The sequence below is a fragment of the Macaca nemestrina genome, chromosome 2, assembly GCF_043159975.1.
Source record: "Macaca nemestrina isolate mMacNem1 chromosome 2, mMacNem.hap1, whole genome shotgun sequence".
Lineage (NCBI taxonomy): Eukaryota > Metazoa > Chordata > Mammalia > Primates > Cercopithecidae > Macaca > Macaca nemestrina.
In genome coordinates this window covers 51,752,542-51,778,389 of record NC_092126.1, presented here as the reverse complement: position 1 = coordinate 51,778,389, position 25,848 = coordinate 51,752,542, and the positions used below count along the sequence as shown (strand labels likewise).

The window sequence follows — 25,848 nt, the reverse complement described above, 5'->3', positions numbered from 1 at the left end:
CCTGTCTCTACTACAATCACAAAAATTAGCCAGGCGTGCTGGCACATGTCTGTAATCCCAGCCACTCAGGAGGCTGAGGCACGAGAACTGCTTGAACCCGGGAGGCGGAGGTTGCTGTGAGCAGAGATCGCGTCACTGCACTCTAGCATGGGGGACAAAGCCAGACTCTGTTTTGAAAAAAAAAAAAAAAATTTTAAATATGTAACTGAAAAAGAAAAAAAGGTTTTCTACTTTTAGATTCCTATTCTTGATTTTGTGCTTACTTTGGAAGGAATAAAACAAGACTAATATTTATTAAACTCTCTCCAGGTACCGTCACACATATTACCTTATTTAACCTTTGCAACAACACAAGAGGCTATGTATTTTTATGCTCATTTTGTAGACAAAGAACTGATGCTCAATGAGTTGAGATTTAAAATGAGATTTACCTTCTGCATATTTCATTATCTTCATTTTGCAAATGGAGAAATCACAACACAGGAAGGCCTACAGAGGCATCAGAAGTCCTCATCCTGGTTTTCTCAGTTACTAGTCATGTGGCTACAGATTAGTTATTTAATATTTCTCATGTCCATCTGAATCATCAGTAAAATGGAGATGAAACCTGCCCTGCTGACGCATCTTGATGGGTTGCATTCTTTCTTTTTGAAAGAAACAAATGGAATGAATATAGGTTAAAGCCCTGGGCAAGCTAAAATATATTAAGCTGACAAGGAACGGTTATCTTGTCTAAATGCATACAACACAATGTGAAGTCAATCAATTTCTAAAGCAAGTTCCTGACCTTTATAACTATTATTTTTTTAAAAAAAATCAGTTTAATATGAAAGTATTTCATAAACACTTTTAAAATTATGAAAATATACGGAAGTAAAAGAAAATAGTCTCAACACAAAAAAGGGATCACAATTGCATATATTGTTTGCAATTTGCTTTATACACTTAAAATATTATGACTCTCTTTCTATATCATTAAAAAAACTTCATCATTATTCTGAATGACTGCAAAGTATTTCATGATATGAATGCACCATAATTTATTCAGTCAGTTCCCTATTGTCAGACATTTAGATGGTTTGCAATTTTTTACAGTTATGAACCCTGTGTATTTGGCATACTATTTTTTGTTTTAACTAAAGAGTAGGATATGTCCATTTTTTCTTCATGGGAACAAATCTTGGGACTTAAATTTCTAGGTTACAGGCTAGGCACAACTTATGTGCTTGTCAAACTGCTCTTCATAAAGTAGTATTTTTCAAACTGCAGATCATGACCCATTTAGTCGGTTGTAACTAGCAAGTAGAATTTTTTGAAGTATCAAGTGGGAAAGAAGAGACAATGTCAATGTATACCACATACAGTAAGTACCAAGTAAGTGTTGTCAAAGTATACCACATACAGTAAGTACAAGTAAGTGTTAAGGAAATTTCTTTTCTGGTGTGTGTGTGTGTGTGTGTGTGTGTGTGTGTGTGTGTAGGATCACAACATGAAATGTACTTCTTATGTGGTTGCAATAGAAAAGTTTGAGAATCACTGCGTAAAGTGTAGGAGAGAGGCTGTTCTCTGCCGTTTTACTAATACTTAGTTTTACATTTTTACAAACAGCATAGGTGAATTACTGCACCTCATTCTCATTTAAATTTATAGTTTAATAATGTTTATTGACCATTTGTACTGCTTTTGTCAATTTCTTGGTGATGGCAGCTATTCATTTTCAATTATTAATCCATAAAATATCTACATATTAAGTCATATTATATATATATGTGTGTATATACTACATACATATTACCTTTTGTTACGTATAATGCAGGTCTTTTTCTTTTTTGTGTTTTTTCATATTCCATTATTGCTTACAGTTGAGTGTTTTTATTTTTTGTTTGCCTATGACGATATAGCTGTTTTCAGTGTTGCATAGCCAAATTATCAATTCTTTTATTTTTTTTTGCCTTTTGTATCATACTTAGAAAATTATTTTCTATTCTATAGGTAAGTAAATATTCATCTACATTTTGGTCAGTATCTTAAAATTCTACTTGTAACACATGTTGAGTTTGGCGAGTAGAGCTCTAAGGCTCTAAGTTTACCTTTTCTAAACAACTATTAGATTATCTGAGCATTATATATTAACCAATCTATTCTTTACTCACTGATTTGAAGTGTCACCTTTATCACGTTGTAAATCTTGAATATATCTGGATGATTTTTCTAGGTTTCCTAGTTTACCGTGTGACCTATCTGTACCCTACCTGTACCACATTGTTTTTATTATTATAGCTTGTAAAGTTTTAAATACATGATAGAACATGTTCATCCATTACTGAAAATAATTATTTTCCCTTTTATTCTTAGATGCCCTCACGTGCACATTCTTCTAGATCAATGTTAATAAAATTTTGTTAAACTAAAAAACTGCCATTGGTAGTTTTTATTATTATTACATTAAATGAATAGCTTTAGTTGGAGAGAATTCATCTCTTGGCTATAATTCATCTCTTAGCTATAGTTAGTCTTTCACTCAGGAGCCCTTTAATTCAAGTTGTTTTTTTTAATTATTCAGTAAATTCTTAGTCTTTTTCATATTTGTCCTGCATGTTTCTTATCGAATTCCTATTTTTTAAATATTATGCATTACATGGTATTTTCTTTTTTTTTTTTTTTTTTTTCTTTTTTTTTTTTTTTTGAGACGGAGTCTCGCTCTGTCGCCCAGGCTGGAGTGCAGTGGCGCGATCTCGGCTCACTGCAAGCTCCGCCTTCCGGGTTCACGCCATTCTCCTGCCTCAGGCTCCTGAGTAGCTGGGACTACAGGCGCCCGCCACCGCGCCCGTCTAATTTTTTGTATTTTTAGTAGAGACGGGGTTTCACCGTGGTCTCGATCTCCTGACCTTGTGATCCGCCCGCCTCAGCCTCCCAAAGTGCTGGGATTACAGGCGTGAGCCACCGCGCCCGGCTGCATTACATGGTATTTTCTAATTGCATATTGTCATTATAGAAATAGCTGTTAGTTGCTTAACATTTATTTTGGAGCTGGACATCTAAATATTCATTTCTTAGTTCAAGTAATTTCCAACTGATTCATATAGGTTCTATATTATCTACAAATAATGCTAATTCTCTTTGCCAGTATTTCAAATTTGTCCTATGTTCTTGCCTTATTATGATGGGTAGAATATTACAAATAATATTAAACAATAGTGGTAATAGCCAGTAGCCTTGTTTTGTGTCTGATCTTAATGAGAACATCTCTATTTATTTTACCACTAAGTATGAATTGGCTAGTGGTTGTGCTTTATTCTACTTCTAGTTTACACAGAGTGTTTTTAAAACAAATCACTTGTTTAAAAAACAAATCACTTGAGCTGCTCAAAAAACATCCTGTGCTAGGCACAGAATTCACTGGTAAATAAGACAAGTAAGTTTCCTGCTCTGACAGGTTTTTATTCTAGTGTATATGGGAGGAAGGAGGGGGATGGGAGGAAAGGAGATGAAGATAAGCAAACAAAAGAAAATGAAATAGATAACCTCAGAAAGTGACAAGTTCTGTTAAAAAAAAAAAATAGGGTAATGAGATAGTGAACAGAAATTCTAGTTCAGATAATGTGGAGATAATATTTAATGTGATACCTAAATTTCAAAGAGGCAGCCTTGCAAAGATCTGAGAGAAAAGCAAAGGGAAGAGCTAATGCCAGAATGTCATATTTTATAAAAATTTCTTTTTAGATTTTCTTGAAATTATTATATAATTTTTCTCCTTTAATGTGATCAACTACAAATAAATATGACCAGCTACATTAAGGACTTTCTAATGTTAAACTATCTTTGTTAAACTATCCTTGCACTCTGGGGGAGAACAATACTTGAGTATGGTGAATTTTTCTTTAATATATTGGTGGGCTGAGTTTGATCATGTTTGATTTAGAATTTCTCATTTAAGCTTATAAATGAAATTAATATCCATGGTTATACTATCTCTATTAAATAAACTAGGAATAGTTTAAATAGTTGGGAACCATCTGCTCCTTAGAGAGTTGAAAGAAACTGCCTGTAAAATTATTTTGACTTTTAAAAAGGAGCAGTTTTGTTGTTTATGTATGGGACTCCCCGCATCCTTTTTTTTTTTTTTTTTTTTTTTTTTAGACAGAGTCTTGCTCTGTCGCCCAGGCTAGAGTGCAGTGGTGTGATCTCAGCTCACTGCAACTTCCACCTGCTGGGTTCAAGCTATTCTTGTGCTTCAGCCTCCTGAGTAGCTGGGACTACAGGCATGCTCAGTTAATTTTTGTATTGTTAGTAGAGATGGGGTTTCGCCATGTTGGTCAGACTGGTCGCGAACTCCTGACCTCAAGTGATCTGCCTGCCTCAGCTTCCCAAAGTGCTGGGATTACAAGTGTGAGCCACTGCACACAGCCTGTTTATGTTTTTAATCACTATTTCATTTCAGCCATGAGTACTGGTCTAGTCAGGCACTTCTTTCTAAGTCAGTTGATCACACTTATTGCATATAATGGTTTACATTTTTCTTCCCTATATATGTGATTATATTCCTTTCTCATTTCTAATGTGGTATTTTTTGGTTCTCTCCACCTTTTTTATTGGACTTGCCAGAGATTTATATATTTCTCTGGTCTTTTCACAAAATATATTTTTGGGTTTAATCATTTTACCTGTGTTAAATTTGTTAATTTATGCTTTTGTCTTTATTAATTTTTCTCTGTAACTAATTTAAACAATTTTTCAGATATTTACATTTATTTTTATTTGGTTTTAAGATAAAAAGCTTTTCAGATTCTTAGTTTATATGTTTACATTCCATACATTTTTCTTTACAGCGTTCTCACAGACATTACTTTATCTCAATTACTTGAGATTTGTTATCTCAATATTTCATTTTTATTTTCTCTTTGATCTAAGAGTTATTTGGATCAAAAATGACATTCTTTTTCACTTTTTGTCCGTGACTAGTAATTTTTAATTTTGTTGCATTATGATCAGAAAACATGCCTGAAAACATTTCACTAAAGTTTTCTCTGTCGATCAGTATATAGGTGATTGTACCAGTCCCTGCTGGAATCCTTATACATCTGAAAATGACTTTTGTTGTTCTTTACCTGGTGTTACATTTTTGTATCATAATGTATTCTTCTCAAAAAGATAAATGCTACTTCACCTTCTTCTGGTATTTATTGTACTTGGTAATTTCAATGTCAACCTGATTTTTTCCTTTCATAACATTTTTAAAATGGAAAATTTACCAGGACATTTTTAGGTATAGATCTCTATTACTAATCTTGTCTTGTTTTCAGGAGGCTTTTGAATCTGAATCCTCTAGTCTTTTCCCTTTGTGGTGGCAAACACTTCCACTAGTATTTCTTACGATTGTGCCTCCTCCTTTTATAACTTCTAAAATTATTACAGTGTGTATATTTTTCATCTTCAAATGCTCTCCTCCGTTTTATGGGAGATTTCTCTTTTTTTTTTTTTGAGACGAGAGTCTCGCTCTGTTGCCCAGGCTGGAGTGCAGTGGCGCGATCTCGGCTCACTGCAAGCTCTGCCTCCCGGGTTCACGCCATTCTCCTGCCTCAGCCTCCTGAGCAGCCAGGACTACAGGGCCCCGCCGCCACGCCCGGCTTTTTTTTTTTTTTTGTATTTTTAGTAGAGATGGGGCTTCACCGTGTTAGCCAGGGTGGTCTTGATCTCCTCACCGCGTGATCCGCCTGCCTTGGCCTCCCAAAGTGCTGGAATTACAGGCGTGAGCCACCGCGCCCAGCTAATGGGAGCTTTCTTTAGATCACCTTCATCATTGATTCAGTTCTCTGCAGGATCTAACCTTCAGGTCTTTGCTTTAGTTCGATTTTTTCAATTTCATAATCACCTTATCATGTATCTGAAGGACTGATCTCAAGGGAAAGACAGGCAATAATCTTTATTCTCTCCTTTGAGAGTCACTTATTCTCAGGGGCTCATTTGCTTTGATTCCTTTGACTGCCTTCTTCTGAACTACTGAATCATTTCAAAGAACAGATAGCATTTCTGCTTCCTTTTTTTTTTTTTTTTTCCCACTGGGAGAAGTGGGAGGAGGTGATAATGTTTGAACAGCTGGCTGGAGATTGTTTGAATCTCTGTTGGAATTCATTGGGAGGTTATTTCTTCATCCAGGATGATTTCTTCCTCAAATCTGCTTCCATCCTGCTCTGCCTTACAGAAATTCTTCCGGTTTTCATGAATGTGGATGGCATCTTCCCTGATTTCCAGCACAGACCCATATTCTCTCCTATTTTAACAATTTTTTATCCTCTGGTGGCTTCAATTGGTATGTGCAATGTGAGCAGGAAGGCAGAGTTAGAACCTTTAGATGCAGAGAGAGGCTCAGATTACTATATTGAACCACGAATCCACTAAACAGATACCAAAGAAAGCTCTGGTGGTGAACTGAAATATTTCATGAACCCTAGTTTACAAAGAGTAACAGAAACTTCTGTTCTCATTCCTTCCCTTAGGCGTGTTTGTGCACAAAGAGTATTGTGCACATGGAAGTCTTCTGTTTTACTCATTCCGTCTTCATCTCATTTTGTTTTGATTTACAGAAAGATGTAGACAAGGAGTTCTACTTGTTTCCTACAGTATTTGATGAGAATGAGAGTTTACTCCTGGAAGATAATATTAGAATGTTTACAACTGCACCTGATCAGGTGGATAAGGAAGATGAAGACTTTCAGGAATCTAATAAAATGCACTGTAAGTACTGCATCATCCACCAATCTACCAAGTTATTTTAGTACTGCATATGTAATGCTTTTAACTAAACCAAAATGTGAAGAGCTTTGCTCATTGATTATTTTTCAATAAATGATTACAATAGTGTCCTGAAGGTAATATCATTGGTTATTTGATGTGTCAGTCAATTAGTCATTATTTCACTTAATTCAAGATATGTCAATTACATGAATGATCCTTAAAGTGTGGTCCCTATATCAGCAGCCTCAGCATCACTGAGGGACTTATTAGAAATGCAAATTCTTGGACCCCTACCCTGAACTACAAAGTCCGAAACTTTGGAGATGGATCCCGGCAATCTATTTTCAACAAACTCTGCAGGTGATTCTGATGAACGCTACAGTTTGAAAACTACTGGAGCAGATGCTTTTCTCATGTGTGGCTCAATAATGACAGGCTCATTTGATTATTCAATATGCAGAAAGAGATGATCTCCGCCCTCAATGATTCTAACCCTTGACTGCACATTAGAATCACCTGGGAGCTTTCAAAAAATGACCAGTGCCCTGGAATACCCCCAGAGATTTTTATTTAAGTCTAATATTAGATTTTTTTAATACCTAGTGTAATTCTAAAAAGTGGTTAGAGCTCAGAGACAGTGAGTTCATTATTCAAAAGGCCCACACCATTAATGGACATCAGTAAAAATTATTGTAGCTAGTAGAAGAAAAACATGTAAAGTTGTGTTACAAACTGGTATTTTCAAGCTAGGTACTAGTCACGCTACCCACAACCTTTAAAATACTCCTTTTGATTCTGCATTTTTGTATATTTGGAAGCACTGAGAATATTATTCATCAAAAATAATTAAATATGCAAGATAAAGATAAAAACCTCCTACATATGACCTTCCCTGTTATTCAAGATGAATTAGACTTTTTCACCTAGAAGAGCAACACACTCCCAGTATATGGTGCACAGAAAAAGCTGTTATAATTCGCAGATTTGGGTGCTCACAAATATAATCACTTAAAGAACTGGAAATGACAGAATCATTGCTTTAGCCAGGAAGAGCAGTGGGATTCTCAGGTTGCTAGGGACACTAGCATAGAACTTCAAGAACTATGCATTCAGCTCTGGTCCTTTCAGCCAGCGTCTGCTCTGGAAGTGCCAGGAACGGCAAGGAGTTGCAAGGACACTCCTGACACATAAAGCGTGGGCAGGCCTGAATAGGCCTTTTAAAAATTAAAAATTAAAAAAACAAAGTTGGTCCTAGAAAGTCTGTGAGGTTGTCATGTAGTAGAATCTAAACCACTTCCAAAATGTTACTTCCCAACTTTCACAGCCATGAATGGATTCATGTATGGGAATCAGCCTGGTCTCAATATGTGCAAAGGAGATTCGGTCGTGTGGTACTTATTCAGCGTTGGAAATGAGGCCGATGTACATGGAATATACTTTTCAGGAAACACATATCTGTGGAGAGGAGAACGGAGAGACACAGTAAACCTCTTCCCTCAAACAAGTCTTACACTCCTCATGTGGCCTGACACGGAAGGTATATTTATTTAAAGCCAAGTCTCTAGTAGATGAATTTGTGTAGCTTTGGTTTAAAATTCTGTAGCAGAATGTGTTGGGTGATAAACGTATTCCTTCCCCAAGCCTTCCAAGTGCCCTTCCTATCTCTGAAAGAGCAAGTCCAGGCTACTATCAGCTGAAGTATGTACCAGATGGGTCTGTTTCGTAGTTACTGAGGAGAATGCGGAGTAAGAAAAGAACAGGGTGTGGTTTTCTCCGTTTCCATAGGCTCCTCAAGATGATCCCTTTTTAGATTATGGTCCTTTTAAAGAGAGCTGGAAAATCAGACTAGAAGGGGAATGACTCCCATAAATATTCTGCACCTAAACTTTTCATGTCTCTGTAGCCTAGATGTAGGCTGTAAGTAGAGGCTTATTGGTTGCAAGTGAATATTCTATTCTAGCATTGTAGCCATGCAGATTCAGAGACATCTATAGACCTGGCTCTGAATGAGTAAAACAAACTAAAACAGAAGAGAAAGAATTTTAATCAAAATGTGAAAATATGCTAGCTTGTTTCAGGCTTTATTTGGTTTACGATATGCCACTGAAACTTCAGACCAATCCAGTGTCACCCTTTCCTTCCTTCAACAAATGTAAATACAACAATGAACAAAAGAGATAAGATGTCTTAAGCTGCTGCAATTCTAATGCAGGGAGACAGACAAGCCAGTATATTAATACATGTATGTCAAGTCATTATAAGTACATAAAGAAAAATAAGGCAGGGGAAGGGGGTGGTGACTGAGAGGGGAAAGGGTCAAGATTCTCTCAGGAGGTGCTACTTAAGGAGAGACCAGAATAAAATGAGGACATGAACCATGAGGATATTTTGGGGAGACAGCACAGGAAACAGCAAGTGCAAAGGTCCCAAGGCAGGCACACACTTGACCTGTTCTAAGAACAGCAAAAGGCCTTGGTGCATGGAGCAGGGTGAGCAGGAGGGGATGTAATCAGAGGTGTGGAAAGCTAGATCACCTAACTGAGGCCACAATAAGGACTTCAGCATTAATTCTGAGGAAGGTGGAGAGCCCCAGAGGGCACTAGCAAAGAAGTGACATGTTTTCTTATTTACCACTCCAGGGACTTTTAATGTTGAATGCCTTACAACTGATCATTACACAGGCGGCATGAAGCAAAAATATACTGTGAACCAATGCAGGCGGCAGTCTGAGGATTCCACCTTCTACCTGGGAGAGAGGACATACTATATTGCAGCAGTGGAGGTGGAATGGGATTACTCCCCACAGAGGCAGTGGGAGAAGGAGCTGCATCATTTACAAGAGCGGAAGTAATTCTCCAGACTCTGATTCCCAATTTCAGCTGTAATTTTAGGTTTCCTTTTCAGAGAAGTAAGAATTACACCAAATTTTAGAGAAAAAAAAGTTGCATTAAACAATAACAACCAAAACAACAACAAAACACTTCCTAGGAACTTGTCCTCATTCATTTCTGCTTCTCTCAATTTCCTCAAGGGAAAATTTCCATTTACCTCCTTTGATCCTTTGGAGTCTTGCTTTTTTTTCTGCTGCAGTGTCTTCTCACATTCATGTGCCCTCATGTGTCATTTGTTTTCAAACTTAACAAAAGTTAATTTCCAAATTCAGAGCAGAAATACTATTCCCCTTAGCAACAGTTTGTTGCTTATTTTTCCTTCAGAGTTTTCATTGTTAGTCTAACAGTTAGTCATTTCACATTCTTAAAACTGTTATGTATGGAATATTTTAAATGCTTGAAGGTGATATAGCAGATACAGTCTCTACCCTCCAAGAACTTATACAGGAAAATATGACACAAAATTACCAGTAACATGTGCATTATGGAAAAGTACAAAATAAATTCTGTATGAATAGATGTAAGTAGAGGATGATTAATAGAGCTTCAGAAACATTCATTTAGAGCAGCATCACTCATCACTTCTAGTTAGCCCTTTCTTCATACTTTTCCAAGCACCTTCCTCTCCATCATTCCACTTACATCATGCACTGACCGCACGGCGATGATCTGAGGGATTGGGGTGGGCAAGTGTTCGGATCCAGGGTGCATAGCACAACTGGTGACCTGTGGCTACCAGTGGTTACCTGGTTAGCTGCACAGCAGTAGTGAGTATGGTTTGCAGTGTAAAGGAGTAAACATTTATTTTGTAATTGGGTAAAATGGTTAAAAGGCTACAGGTGCCATTAGAAGTGAAAACTTCAGGAAAAGGGAATGCCTGGGAAAATATGTCCATTTCAGTTCCTATAAATCAGAAATACTGGACTCATAAAATTTTAGAGTTATAAAGTAATCTTAGAGATGATCTGTTCAAATATCTCATTTTAGAGATGAAAAAACTGAGGTTCCAATAGGCAGTGACTAGCTGGAGGAAATTTTCACTAGTGGTAGGGTAGAGGCCAGGACTCAGATGACTACACTCAAATGGCTAGGTGTGCCTTCTACCACACATACTTTTAAAGTCTTATTATTCTTTCTTACTTGGATAGAAGAGTGATGATTAAAAACTACTATAATTACTCTCATAAAAACTATATTTTTATTCAAAATTTAAAGTTTAAAACTTAAGTTACATTTTCATTAAGACAAATACTAACCTTAGTTTTGTTTTGTTTTTTAAAGTGTTTCAAATGCATTTTTAGATAAGGGAGAGTTTTACATAGGCTCGAAGTACAAGAAAGTTGTGTATCGGCAATATACTGATAGCACATTCCGTGTTCCAGTGGAGAGAAAAGCTGAAGAAGAACATCTGGGAATTCTAGGTATGTTAATAGCTCCAGTTTATTAGGTGTGGGTTAATGATGTGATGCTACCTGCAGTAACAGTCAATTCATATCTATGGGTTTCATTTTCTTGGTTCATATATCAAAGTTGTTCAAATAAAAATTTAAAACTTAGTTATCTAATAAAATAAGACCTAAGTTTATTAAATAACATGGCATACTAAAGTATTGCTTATTTCTCTTAGAAACAATGTATTATCCCATATACTGATAAAATTATATATATTTTGTTTTTACCGAATTGATGCCTGTAGTTTTAGTGAAGTTCCCAGAAACTATTTTCTAATGAAATTCTGTATTTTGACAGAGTCTCGCTCTGTCGCCCAAGACGGAGTGCAGTGGTGTGATCTCAGCTCACTGCAACCTGCCGCTCCTGGGTTCAAGTGAGTCTCCCACCTTAGCCTCCCAAGTAGCTGGGACTACAGGGATGAGTCAGCATGTCTGGCTAATTTTTTTATTTTTAGTTGAAATGAGGTTTCGCCATGTTGGCCACGCTGGTCTCGAACTCCTGGCCTCAAGTGATCCACCCACCTCAGCCTCCCAAAGCGCTGGGATTACAGGCATGAGGCACTACACCTGGCCCTAATGAAATTCTTAACCAAATTCTCCCCATCATCCTACTCATTTCTCACAAATTATAGCTATTTACTTTTAAAATTAAAATATAAATGATTAATTACAAGAAGAAATATATAAAAGGAAATTAATTACAACAGGAAATAAAGAAAAGAAAAAATGGTACCACACACTGCACAAAGCAGAGCAAAAGCTTCCTTCAATTTTTTAGGATTCACTTTAAGACAGAATGTCTAGAACCCGAGCAACACTGGTCTTGAGACATTTCTATAAAACTATCAATTGCAGGGATCCCCACTTCTATCCCCACCCCACTGTGTTCCCATATGGTCAGCATTCCCCTGAGGCTTGGTTATCCTCAACCCCTACACTAAGACACCAAGGCAAAATGGCATTGTTCCTGGAGCACAAAAATCCTACCAGGTAAGAGACAAGCTAAGATTTGATAAAGGGTAGAAATGGGAGGGGTATCCCCACACCAAGGGCTGCAAAATGACTCCTGGCCAGATATCCAACCCACCATGATTAGACCAGTACTCTGCAAAGGACTTTCAGGCCAAACCTCCCTAGAACTCTTAAGAGATAAACAAATGGTCTCCATCTTTATTTCCAGTGTGTTGATTCCAAATTCCCTGGGATGCAGTATAAATCCCAGAGTATTATAGCATAAACCCATGGGGAGAGAAACAAGTTATCTTTGCTGATCTTTGCTTTTATTACTAAGTTAGACCTTCTGCTTGGACAGATATACAAGCCACTTTTCCTTTTCACTTTTGCCAGGTCCACAACTTCATGCAGATGTTGGAGACAAAGTCAAAATTATCTTTAAAAACATGGCCACAAGGCCCTACTCAATACATGCCCATGGGGTACAAACAGAGAGTTCTACAGTTATTCCAACATTACCAGGTACTCATGGTGCAGAGTTGGGGGGGGGGGGCATTTTAACAGGGGTATACAGCCTTTCCACAAATGACTTTCATCATAGAGAGTCTGGACCAAGAAAGTGAAAAGGGAGGTAGTTGTGAAGAGGGGATGCAAGGAGGTATCTGTGTGTATGCAAGTACATGCACATGTTCATACTAAAAAAAAAAGTCCACAGGAGAGCTTAAGAGAAAAACCCGAATGTAGTGGACATCTATGAATCCTCAAGGGTGAATCAGAGATGCTGTCTCCTCGATCAGCTAGAACACAGCTCAAAGGACATCTACCACACCGCATGTGGCTGGATGTTCCCACGCCTGCCTCCAGCACATGTGGTTCTAAGGGCCAGAGGCTGCCACTTGGAACTCTAAATTCCCCCTATCTAGTCCAGTATCTGGCATGTATTAGGGGATCATCAAATGTTTCTTTAATAAACACAGAGTAAAATCTTAAACAGATTATATACATAGGTGAGCATTTTCTTTAACAAGAACCATATTTTTCTTCTATTAGTTATAAAGTTGGCTTCCAGGAAAAGACTATTTCTCAATAACTTACCAGAGAGTAGCAAGGGTGCTCTTTTAGGTAGGGTGGTCAGGAGGGCTTCCTTGAGGAGGTGGCATTGTTGAAAACACCTAAAGATTGAGAAGTAATGAAATTCAGGTAATTGTGCACAAAGAGATTCTAGGCCCTGAAGATAGGAGCATGCCTGGTGTGTTTGAGCAGCAGCAAGGCAACCAGAGGATAGAGAAGAGCACACAAGGGACAGAATGCTAGAGATGAGATCCAGGGAGAGCTGGAACCAGATGGAGTAGGGAGGACCTCAGACTCGAGATTTAAGACTGATATTCTGATGGATACTTTTTAAGGGGCTGTTCTGGCTGATGTGTGGTTAAGTGACCATAAGGGGGCAAGGACAGAATCTGGGGTCAGTTAAGGACCATTGCAATAATCTGGGTAAAATCATCATCATCATCATCATCGAGATTTGGAACATGGTGGAAGCAGCTGAAGTGGTGAGATGTTATCATATTCTGGTTCTATTTTAAAGGTGGTGCTAAAAGGACCTGCTGGAAAATGGGCACTAGGGAGTGTTAGGGAAGAGAGGAGTCAAGCATGATCCCAAAGTTTTGGGCATTGACCACTGGTAGAAGAACAGGTTGTAAAGGGGTGTGGAAAAGAGAAGGGAATGTTATTTTGCAGCTTATGAGAATAAGTAAAAGCAGAGATGGCAAGACAGTAATATGTGCAGGTGGTGAATCAATACTTTATATTCTAGTGAAATTTTCTGCTTAGAAAAAGGGTGAGGACATAGGAACAGCTCAGATTGAGGCTTGAAGAAAAAGTAAGATGTCTACCATATCACTTGAGACCATCTCTGTCATCTTGCTTGATTCTCTAGTGAATGTCTGTCAGACTCTGGCAGGTTAGTGTGATAGCATGAAGATGTAATGGTGTGGTCTAAATAAATGGGATGGAAAATGAGTGTGGCTGGGATTGGTGAGTGGGCATGGCCAAAAGCCGAGGTCTGTGAGCAGTTGCACAGGAAGCCCTGAAGTGACTGGAAATGCAGATCAGACTGGAGAAAAGCCCAGAGCACATGGGAAGAGGGTAAGAGCCTTGGCAAAGTAGGAGGGTGAAGCAACTAGTCGTCTTCAAAGTGCCAAGGCCCAGGGTGTGGTTATGTCCTGTATGTGGGAGTAGTGACAAAACAGCTCATGGTGTGATCGAATTAGAGGGACTGGAGGCGAGGTAAACAAAACTGTGGCAAGTCGGTGACTCATGAGATCAAGAGGTCTAATGGCTCCTTGCCAGGAATCATAAGCTCACTAAGGATGATCATGAGAGAGGACAAGGAAAGGAAGACCATGCTGAAGCTGAGGGAATTACACAACATAGTCCAGATACACACATGCAGAGAAGATTACGGGAAAGGTGCCAGCCACTGGGGAAAAATCACTTGGTATCTGAAGAGAAAAAAGTATGTTAGGAAAACATACTTCAAGCTAAGAAGAGATTGGTTGCAAACTTTTTTCAAATTGTAATATTGGAAGTGCACCTCCTAGCTTTGTGGTATGGCAAGTGGGTTATAGCTAATTTATAATTAACCCAAAAATGACAAAATGTTGTCTTAGTTTGTCTTAAAACTAAATTCCTGAAAAGAATCTTGAGTACCACAGTTTTTAAAAACTAATTACACTGACATTTCCAGTTCCTGGGTCCTAGTTATCCAGGCTGTGTGCGTGTGCGTGTGCGTGTGTGTGTGTGTGTAATATAAACCAAAACAACCACATCCATTAACACTTGATGAATTTAGGTGAAACTCTCACTTACGTATGGAAAATCCCAGAAAGATCTGGAGCTGGAACAGAGGATTCTGCTTGTATTCCATGGGCTTACTATTCAACTGTGGATCAAGTTAAGGTAAAATGTAAATCATATGTTTTGTGACACTTCCCAAAATAGACACACAATTGAAGGAAGATGAGGTTAGCATTTTCCTGTGGTCCAATTATATGTTAAAATCCTAGGAAAATAAGCTGTTTTGCAATCTACTTTAGCAAATATGCTGCTACCTATGACACACAAGACAAAAATCTAACATTTCCTAATATGATACAGCTCAAAGGCCTTTCAAGATTATATTCGGGAATTTTCGATATTGTCTTGTGGGTCACAGGTAACCACTGAAAAATTGACAAAGAATGGCAGTATATTTGCATTTCAGATCATTCATTCTGCTGGATGAAGGAAGGCTTGGAGAGGGAAGAGACGGGAGGTTGGGAGGCCGTTGTAATACATGAGGCAAATTTCAAGGACCTCTACTGTGAGGAGGGAGAAGAGAAACGGAGTGAGTTATAGATAGGTGGGTGAAGTGCCTGAGTGAGCCAGGGGGAAGTAGCTCCTTGATAATTCAGAGTTCTGGCTCAAACAAATGAGTAAATCTGGTATTTGTGGTGCTATTTATTATTATACATTTCATTCATCTATGAATTTTTTAGAGACTGCCATAGTGCTTGGCTCATACTCAAGAGTTCATGAGTTTACAGAACAAACCAACACTGTTCATTTGGGATTCTTTTAAAATCACTGCTCATTAGCTGAGTTAATTTTTGCCTCTGCAGACATTGTTATGTCAGCATCACCACATGACCTACCTACTACTCACCATTGTTCCAATTTAACTACTTCAAGTAAAAAGTTACTAAATTGGCAGTACCACATTGGGCAAAGTCTACATCAATCAGTCTCTCCAAAATTCCTGAGGCCGTGGGTGTAAAGTCTCAGTTCTCTGAAATCCTGACCTACATCACAAGGGTTACTGAAGATTTTCCTTGTTTCCAGGATCTCTACAGTGGATTAATTGGCCCCCTGATTGTCTGTCGAAGACATTACTTGAAAGTATTCAATCCCATAAAGAAACTGGAATTTGCCCTTCTATTTCTAGTTTTTGATGAGAATGAATCTTGGTACTTAGATGACAACATCAAAACATACTCTGATCACCCCGAAAAAGTAAACAAAGATGATGAGGAATTCATAGAAAGCAATAAAATGCATGGTATGTTACATTATTCTAAAAGAATTTTTCTACTTTTTTTTTTATCATTTTCTCTTTCAAATAAAATTATTTTGGAGACTATTCATTTGTTTTGTCTTAAAATAAACCACTTCTGCCTCACTTTGTATGTGAGGTAGAATTCTGTTCAAAACAAAAAGCGGATTATGCTCAAAATCATTTGCTAATTTATTTTCCGATTCCAAAATCTCATTTCCTTTGAAATAATCCACAATTAAGATTAAGACTTTTGGTGCAAAGTGCCTAGAAAAGCAGTGTATGATATTATTCACTTTAAAGTATCGATTTCCCTCATTTGTAGTAAAATAAGTCCTATTACATCAAAAATATTCTTTACATTAACCTAATAATCATATTTTCTTTGAAATAGCCATTGGTTTAAAATATCCTGAAAAGTAACATAAAACCATATGCTTTCCCCAGCTATTAATGGAAGAATGTTTGGAAACCTACAAGGCCTCACAATGCACGTGGGAGATGAAGTCAACTGGTATCTGATGGGAATGGGCAATGAAATAGACTTACACACTGTACATTTTCACGGCCATAGTTTCCAATACAAGGTAAGAGCTATCCAAGGCAATTACTCTTGCTGTTTGAAAATGTTTTAATACAAGTGAAGAAAACATTTCCTCAGAGAGACTTATGAAAAATTAAAAGCTGCAAAGAGTATAGCTGGTGCTTCATATCCGTGGATTCCCCATCCAGGATTCAATCATGGATTGAAAATATTTAGGAAAAAATAATTCTGCCAAGTTCCAAAAAGCAAAACTTGAATTTGCTGCACTGAGTACTATGTTGAATCCATGGAAATGAAATGATTTGTAGGCATTGTATTAGGTATTATAATAATCTAGAGATGATTTAAAGTATATGGAAGGATGTGCGTAAGTTATATGGAAAATGCCATTTGATATAAGGGATTTGAGCATCCATGGACTTTGGTAAGGGGGCATTCCTGAAACCAATCCTCCACGGATACTGAGGGATGACTATATAAGGCACAGCAATTTCAATGGACACACCAGCCTTTGTTACACCTTGAGCTCTTCCTGGGATTTGGATTTTTAACTGAATTTTCTGCTCACAGATTCCTGATTAAGGCAACTGAGTGGAATTGCTAACAAAGAGGGTAGGAATGTTCACATAATGATAGATGAGAGTAGAGACCACAAGACTTTATTATAACCCTTTCCCTGCCTGTTCTAAGTTCTGTATCTTAAATGGTTCGAGGTGAGCAAGATTAGTTAGGTGACAAGCAACTTGGTCTGTACATCTCAGTCTTACTTCTGTTCTTTCTCAGTACTGATTTCAGCAGAAGCCAGTGGCCCTCCTGGAAATGCTTTTTCCTTATGCTTTGGGCTAATTTAGAAAATGCAGAAGTTATCAAAAAGCATACTGCAGAAAGCCTGTTTTGTTATCTGCATTTTGTTTTACATAGATATATTGTATTCTTAGTGGGCTTTCAATTCTATCCTTGTAGAAATAATAGACTATTAGCACCCAACTATTGTTTCCAGTTGAGACTCCCTGAAGTGCCTCTGGTTTTTGTTTTTCATCAGCCTCCTTTTCTGCTTCCTTTATTATTTACCTTGACTTAAAGCTTCACAGACGAGCTAGGATAGATTCGGCAAAAGTGAGGCTAGGGCTGAAATGGGGCCACAGCTGAGCTCCTTTTGTGTAGCTTAAGTGCTATGACAAACAGGCAAACCAGAATCAAGGTATAGGAGGTTTGTGGGTAGTCCTGATTGATGAATTCATTCTCATCACATCTTCACACCCACTTGATATGGATATCAAAGACTTAGTAGGAAGATAAAAACCACATTTTACCGTTTGTATTAAACACAGAAACGAGTTCAATTTTTTAAAAACAGATTTATCCATTTTTTCAATATCCTTGAGCTGACCATTAACAAATGACATGAGTGAACTCTCATATACAATATTATACATTATTTGTCATTTTTCTAATTAAGCACAGGGGCGTTTATAGTTCTGATGTCTTTGACATTTTCCCTGGAACATACCAAACCCTAGAAATGTTTCCAAGAGCACCTGGAATCTGGTTACTCCACTGCCATGTGACCGACCACATTCATGCTGGAATGGAAACCACTTACACAGTTCTACAAAATGAAGGTGAATATCCAGGTAGTAATTCTAGAAGCCATATATAAAAGATATAATTAAAGGAACTACTTTCCTAAATACTTCCCCCAATATGAAGCATCAATATGAAGCATTTGTGAATCTGCTGCCCTGATTTCTTCCTTCTCTACCTCCAAATAGGTTTTTTTCCTGCTAAATGGTGAGGGATACTGCTCATTTCCTGACAGCCAGTGCTTGTAACAGCACCAGTCATTTCTAAGTTAATACAAATGTGTAATTATACCTAAAGCTGATATAAGGGAGCAGTCATGTTGTTTACCAAGAAACAAACCACTATTTACATAAGACACATTTAAAATCTAATTTCTTTCTTAATAAAAAACAATTTTTTTTTCTAGGTGGCACCTCCATGTAAAAGAAGCCCAAGACAATCCCAAATAATATAATTTCAAATAGGCAGTGTCTTTCTGTGCTTCCAAGGGAAAGGAGGAACCTTACTGATTATTGTTTGTGAAAGATCCAGGGAAGAAACAAAATTTACATGCACTGCTCCCCAACCCCTGCAATAACCCTCCCCATGTGTAGGTACACACACACACTCACACACACACACACACAAAAACTTAAAATGGAGAAAAATGAACAGTTTTTTTTTGTAGGATTCCTGCACTGTGGCTGCAGGTTTTGGTCTTTCCTGGGTCTTTCGAGTTGAAGATTGTTGTAATTGGAAATGGTAAACCCAAAAGGAGGAAATTATGTAAAGAAAACCAATCTATGTCTTTCCTCCCTAAAATGGGGAAAAAAGGGAACATACAAATGAAGAAAATATAAATGTAAATATATTTCAAGATTTAAAAAGCTCTGAAAGGTTAACCTTTAGTGTAAATGAAAAGTTTTAATTTCTACTCCTGGGTCTTATACTAACAACTTATATCACGAAAAACTATTTACATTAATGCCCTTTTTATTAGAGCAGTCACTGATAACACTAGAATATCAAAGACTCTAACAGACAAGCCACTAAATTTAATGCCAATAACTTGAACAAGGTGAAGAGAGCCAAATATGATGACAAAGAAAACTTTAGTCTTTAAATAACACTAGTAAACCATGTGGTTACATGTGGTTGCATGTAAACCACACAAAAGGATGGTCTTGCTCAGAAAAATAATGGTGAGTAAGTAACATGGAGGCATTTGGGGAACTCATGTGTGCAAATGCCTGGCATGCAGAGTATGGTACTACAGGGCAACCCTACACACACAGCCACAGAGAAGATTCCTCCAGTGTAACAACCGTGAAAGAAGAGGGAGATTACTGCTTGGTTAAGAAAGTCGAGATAAAGCTATAGGACAAATTACAGAACAAATAGCAAATATGAAGGAAAAATCAACACTGGATAAAGAATTAAAGAGAAATTGGACTTTTGCAAAGAGAAAAAGTATTGCATGAGACTGAAAGAAGCAGACTGAATAAAAAAAAGATAGTTTGAACTATCTTTGGCCCATAAAATCAGTAGCTAAGTTTATCAGTCTGAATCATCTTTAAATAAGTCCAATAAAGCTTTGAGCAAGTTTACATTAATTATGAGTCTTAGAAAAGTCTGCGTAGCTTTAAATTTCTTATAGGCAGGGACTATGTATTCTTTATTTCTAGCTAAGTACCCAAATCCAATACAATAGTTTGCTTATTGAATATATAACAACATATTAATTGAATGAAGAGAAACTTTTAAAACTTTTTTTTTTGACATAATTTCAGATTCCCATATACCTTTCACCCAGATTCCCTGAATGTTAACGATTTGTGTGGCCACATTGGCTTTCTCATTCTTTTTCCTGTCTCCCTCTCATGCTCACCCTCTGTATGTACACACACAGACGTGTATAGATACATACAACTATCTTTCCTAAAAACAAGAATATTCTTGTACATGACCACAATACAATGATCAAAATCAGAAAAGTAACAATGATTTAAAAACTAGAGATCTTCTTCCAACGTCACTAATAATCCTACTCATATTCTTTATAGAAAAAGAAAATCCCAGATCATGTACTGCATTGTTGGCATGTCTTTTAAGTCTCCCTTACTCTGAATATTTTTTTTAATACAGGGCAGCAACTTTGTAGAATGTCCTTCAATTTGAGTTTATCTAATGTTTCCTCATGATTAGATTTAGGTTATGTACTTTTGGCAAGACTATCATGGCATGATGTTGTGTTTTTCCTAGTACACCATATCAGGAGGTACAAGATATTGATCGGTTCCATTACTCGTTAACTTCAAGCTTTGGTTAAGATGGTGTCTGCCAGGTGTCTCCATTGTAAAGTTATTCATTTTCCCTCTACAATTAATAAAGATCTTGTAGGGAGGAAAGTAATCTTTCTTTAAATAAAGCAGCAATAGAATGAGAGATTTTTAAACATATGAAAAATAGAAAAATACAAATGAATCAGGAATAAAGTAACATTAAAAAATTAGAATACATTTAAAGAACCATATACTAATTTTTTAACCATATTATTATTTTTAATGATGGTCTTAAAATTTCTTTTTCTATAGACACCAAGTCTGGCTGACTGAAATAAATTGGTGATAAGTGGAAAAAAGAGAAAAACCAATGATTCATAACAATGTATGTGAAAGTGTAAAATAGAATGTTACTTTAGAATGACTATAAACATTAAAAGAGACTGAAAACATACAACTTTGTGCATTTGTGGGGGAAAACTATTAATTTTTTGCAAATGGAAAGATCAACAGACTATATAATGATACATGACTGACACTTGTACATTAGCTAATAAAATGGATTCATATAGTCTAATCATATCACCACTATTAAGGTTGTATAAAATTGCATTTAAAAAAAGATCTATGACCAGATATTCTCCTGGGTGCTCCTCAAAGGAACACTATTAAGGTTCATTGAAATGTTTTCAATCATTGCCTTCCCATTGATCCTTCTAACATACCATTGACATGACACCTAATATTCAGAGGGAATGGGCAAGGTATGAGGCAAAGAAATAAAAATAAAATAAATAAAATAGAATGACGCAAATCTGAGTTTTGTGAACCCTTGAAGAGATGGTCTAAAGGATGTTATCTGGAATGTCCAATTCTGAAAAGCAGAGTTGAGAGACAATTCTATAGATCAAATCCTGGTAAGGATAAACATTGCCATTAGAAGAAAAGCTTCAAAATACACCTGTGGCAGATGTCACGTGAGTAGAATTTCTGCCCAGCCTTAACTGCATTCAGAGGATAATATCAATGAACTAAACTTGAACTAAAAAGATTTTAAACAAGAAATTATAAATAAAGACACATGGTTGTGAATACAATGATATATTTCTTTATTTTCACATACACTCTAGCTAAAACAGCAAGAGTACACATCAACAAAAAATGGAAACAAGGTTTTGGCTGAAAAAAAACATGCATTTGACAAATAATGTTAATAGCTAGACAAGAAGAAAGTTAGCTCTGTAAACTTCTTCATTTGATTCAGAGAAACAGAGCATGAGTTTTCTTAAAGTAACAAGAAAAGGAACAAAAAAAATGAGGTTTGAAATTTTTTACCATGGCAAAACATTAACATCTTTCTCAAAAACATAGAGAAATCTGGAAAAATCAAGAAGATAAAATTCTGGACCAGTTAGTGACATTCTTTCAAGCATACTTGCAAAATGTTTCCTTAAAGTGTTCTTGGGATGAAAATGATTGTCATGTCTCCAACAGCAGCGAACTGATGTTGTTCCTTGGAATAAAAGTCAATCCCCACCTTAAAAAATATATGGCTTTTCCGAGGAATTCTTATGTCATAAACACTTTTTACATTCTAGACAATTAAATTGATTGAGGTCATAAGTTAAGATATGAATAGTTACCACTACATGGTAAGGTAAGCAGCCTGAAAACATCTGCATCATAAATGTGTGTGTGTGTGATATATATAAAGTCAAAAACTCCTCTACTTGTACTTTGGCATTCAATTTTTAGAAATTCAGTCTCAAATGCCATTATGGTATTTTTCAAATGATACCTTTAAGTCAATGATTTCTTTCGACTGCAATAGAGAAGATATGGCAAGAAAAATGCTGCAGTACCATCTTCTGGGAGAACATTCATGAAATCCTTCAGTTCTAGTTCCACAGCAACAATTGACAATGTTTCTGTTTGTAGAAAAGAATATCTGAATTAGAACGGAAACTCTGTCTTTCATTCAATCTATTCTTACTTAACCAACCAATTAGAAGCCAGTTCAGGCTGGGCGTGGTGGCTCATGCCTGTAATCCCAGCATGGGAGGCCGAGGTGGGCGGATCATGAGGTCAGGAGTTCGAGACCAGCCTGGCCAACATGGTGAAACCCTGTCTCTACTAAAAATACAAAAAAATTAGCCAGGCATGGTGGCACAAACCTGTAATCCTAGCTACTGAGGAGGCTGAGGCAGGAGAACCGCTTGAACCCATGAGGCAGAAGTTGCAGTGAGCTGAGGTCACGCCACTGCACTCCAGCCTGGGTGACAGAGCAAGACTACATCTCAGGGAGAAAAAAAAAAAAAAAAAAAATAGAAGCTAGTTCAGGTAACAAAATGTTATAACTTCAAAGAAAAAAATCAATCTCTTAAATCCATAGGCTTCTTTATGGTTGTAACTTATTTTTCCTTATTAGAATCCTTTGAAGTTTATTTTATATCAACCACATGAAATTTGGATTTATTATTTCATTGCTGAATTACTATATTATTTTGCAATTGATTTCTACTGTCCTCTAAAGAAAAGTACAATCATTTAAATACTTTTTTTTAATGCTAAGGCTAGACTAAAGCTAATTTATAAAGATTGTTTGATAGGATAAGAAACACCAATGTTTTCCCAAATTAGTTCCTATTGTAACATTTCATGTTGTTAATAAGCACAAATCTGTTTTCACGACCATTTACTTCTTTTCCCCCCAAACTGCAACAGTGTTCTAATGAACATTTTTTTTTTTTTTTGAGACGGAGTCTCGCTCTGTCACCAGGCTGCAGTGCAGTGGCACGCTCAGCTCACTGCAACCTCTGGCTCCTGGGTCCAAGAGATTCTCCTGCCTCAGCCTCCCGAGTAGCTGGGACTAAAGGTGTGCACCACCACGCCCAGTTAATTTTTGTATTTTTAGTAGAGACGGGGTTTCACCATGTTGGCCAGGATGCTCTCAGTCTCTTGACCTCATGATCTGCCCACCTTGGCCTCCCAAAGTGCTGGGATTATAGGCATAAGTCACTTTGCCCAGCCCCAATGAACATTTTTAATATTAAGGAATGTAACATACATTTAAAAAAATGCAACTTTATGATTCTCCTGCTTCTTAATAGATACATGCTGCCCTCTCCTGGAATAGAAGGGTGAAAGTTATGAACAATGTTCCCAATAAACATCCACTTGGTCTTACATCTTCTATCCACATGTCAGTGCCATTCCCTTGTGATCGTTGCATGCCTGTCACTTCCTCTATTTGTAGAGTAAGTGAAATATAAGATCCATTCCAAAGTCATCTGTCCAATATGCAGCCAGCTAAATTTTTCTTTACACAAAAGAATGAACTGCCTTTGTTGCTAAATAGTTAATGAATAAAGCAGCAATGGTTTATAGAAAAGACTCCTAGTTCTGGAATCCAGAGAGACTTGGGAAGAGATCCAGACTCTTCCACCTACTCACTGAGTGGCTTTAAGAAAGTCACTTCATCTCCCAAGTCCTAGGTTCCTCATTTATAATGTAGTTGTACTGTCTGCTAGCTTCCACAGTTCCTGTGAAAATTCAGCTAAAATACAATGATGCACATCTGACATAAAATCAGACCTTAATAAACAGCAACTACTAACTAGCTTGCAAAATATATGTGAAAAATATGAATTATTGATGTTTTCCTATCAAAGCAGTTTACTTACCTAAATGTGGAACCTGTAAGTAGTATCTCAGAAACAAAAAAATTAAGCTGGAGAGCTAGTGTGGAGTTGCTACAGAGTCAACAAAAATATCACCATTTCCCAATTCTCCTCTTCTCCCAAATAAGGAGGGGATAATACAGGTTATCACTCCAAGAACAAGGTCAATATCTTAAATTCATAGAGTACTTTAAAAATTAATAAAATACTTTCATATATAACTTCTCTTTAATTCCTTCTAGAATCCTTTGAGGTTTTTATTTATTTAATCCAAGCCCCATCCCAAACAGGGTAAACTAATGGGTATTATCCCTGATTTAGAGTTGGGAAAATTGAGGTTAAGAGAAGGTTAAAATTACTTGCTCTACTCCACTCACCAGCTACCTAAATCTACAAGTTACATATAAATGATCTATCTAAATGTAAACATGTGCCCTTAAAATCTTTCTTCAGCATGTCTAGAAAATATTTGTCAAAGGTTAAAAATAGTTATTTCTGGATGGTGGATTTTAAATTATTTTTAAATTTAATGTTTGTAATTTACTACAGTACCAGAATTTTAAAAAATAAACACGGCTCATTACAAAAACAGTACTGAATATTTCCTTAAAACAAACAACCAATCCACTAACCCCTGTTTTAATGGTTCTGCATTAGTGTGGTAGCTGTCAACCAGGAAAATTTTGCCCCACAGGGGACATCTGGCAACATCTGGAGACATTTTTGCTTGTTATAACTGGGGCAGTAGTATTGACATCTAATAAGTAGAGACCAGGGATACTGGTTAATATCCTAAAATGCACAGGGGAAACCCCCATGCACACGGACAATTATCTCGTCCAAAATGTCAACAGTGCCAAGGTTGAGAAATGCTGTATTACAGAGATAAGAAATCCAAACTCCTAAGCATGTAAGTCCCTGAGCTCCATTTCCAACCTCACCCTCTTGCAATTTGGCCTAACATTTAACTTTTGATTCAGTCCTGAACTTCTCATTTAGTCTCACGACACTAGAAAACTGGCTTGCTCTAGGACACTTCTAAGTAGCACACCTAGAACTCAGTTCCAATTCTCCAGATCCCAATACAGGGCTATTCTCAGTGTACAAGTGTTAAGAAAATGCCCTTCTGTGAAACAAACGTAAAGTTCTTTAGTTGTCTCTGTTTCTAATCAATGAACAGTTACAGAATGCTTCCTATACGAGGGGCATATTGCTGGTGAGGAAAGTATAACCATGAAAAATGAATAAAACACTATGCCAGCTCTTGAGGTATTACAGTCTAATAAAGGTAAATCACACATGGCACTTAGTCTCATTAGCAATACACACACACACACACACGTATACACACAAATGTATTCTGAAGACAGAGAAAAACGCAACATTTGGAGGAATGATTATGGGTGAGTTGGGGTGGAGTGTGTGGATGTGGATCAGAAAAGGATGAAGAGTCTTCTGATTAAGATAATGATGATGCTGAGATGTAAAGATGCGGGATGTCTGTACTGGAAAGTGCTCCACCAACACAAACAGTCAGTGATAAATTATGTAAAGGGTATGCAAGTAGGGCAAAGCAATCAGACACCTGACACTTCCATCTTCTGAAAACCTAAAGCAATCAAGGAGATGGGTAGGACTGAGAATAAAGTCACCAC

At 37.0% G+C, this 25,848-nt stretch overlaps 2 protein-coding genes across 10 annotated transcripts in view; one reads left to right on the top strand and one right to left on the bottom strand.

Annotated features, from left to right (window-relative positions):
- C (ceruloplasmin) overlaps positions 1 to 25,848 on the top strand; it is a 55,604-nt gene that overhangs the window by 26,986 nt on the left and 2,770 nt on the right. The window contains exons 10-19 of one of the 4 annotated variants that reach the window (XM_011721766.3): positions 6,585 to 6,735; positions 8,060 to 8,272; positions 9,375 to 9,582; positions 10,908 to 11,047; positions 12,425 to 12,553; positions 14,886 to 14,992; positions 15,914 to 16,130; positions 16,572 to 16,711; positions 18,128 to 18,290; positions 20,826 to 20,970. In XM_011721766.3, coding sequence (XP_011720068.2) covers positions 6,585 to 6,735; positions 8,060 to 8,272; positions 9,375 to 9,582; positions 10,908 to 11,047; positions 12,425 to 12,553; positions 14,886 to 14,992; positions 15,914 to 16,130; positions 16,572 to 16,711; positions 18,128 to 18,290; positions 20,826 to 20,842 — 1,485 coding nt within the window. In that variant the 3' untranslated portion in view covers positions 20,843 to 20,970. Of the gene's footprint in view, positions 1 to 6,584; positions 6,736 to 8,059; positions 8,273 to 9,374; positions 9,583 to 10,907; positions 11,048 to 12,424; positions 12,554 to 14,885; positions 14,993 to 15,913; positions 16,131 to 16,571; positions 16,712 to 18,127; positions 18,303 to 18,658; positions 20,109 to 20,825; positions 20,971 to 25,848 lie in introns of those variants that run through there. The other 3 variants (XM_011721767.3, XM_011721764.2, XM_011721763.2) reach the window with 3 other exon arrangements.
- LOC105470049 (HPS3 biogenesis of lysosomal organelles complex 2 subunit 1) overlaps positions 20,533 to 25,848 on the bottom strand; it is a 45,504-nt gene continuing 40,188 nt past the window's right edge. For 2 of the 6 annotated variants that reach the window (XM_011721768.3, XM_011721769.2), the window contains one exon: positions 20,533 to 22,441. In XM_011721768.3, coding sequence (XP_011720070.2) covers positions 22,314 to 22,441 — 128 coding nt within the window. In that variant the 3' untranslated portion in view covers positions 20,533 to 22,313. The other 4 variants (XR_980233.2, XR_980237.2, XM_071091091.1 and 1 more) reach the window with 3 other exon arrangements.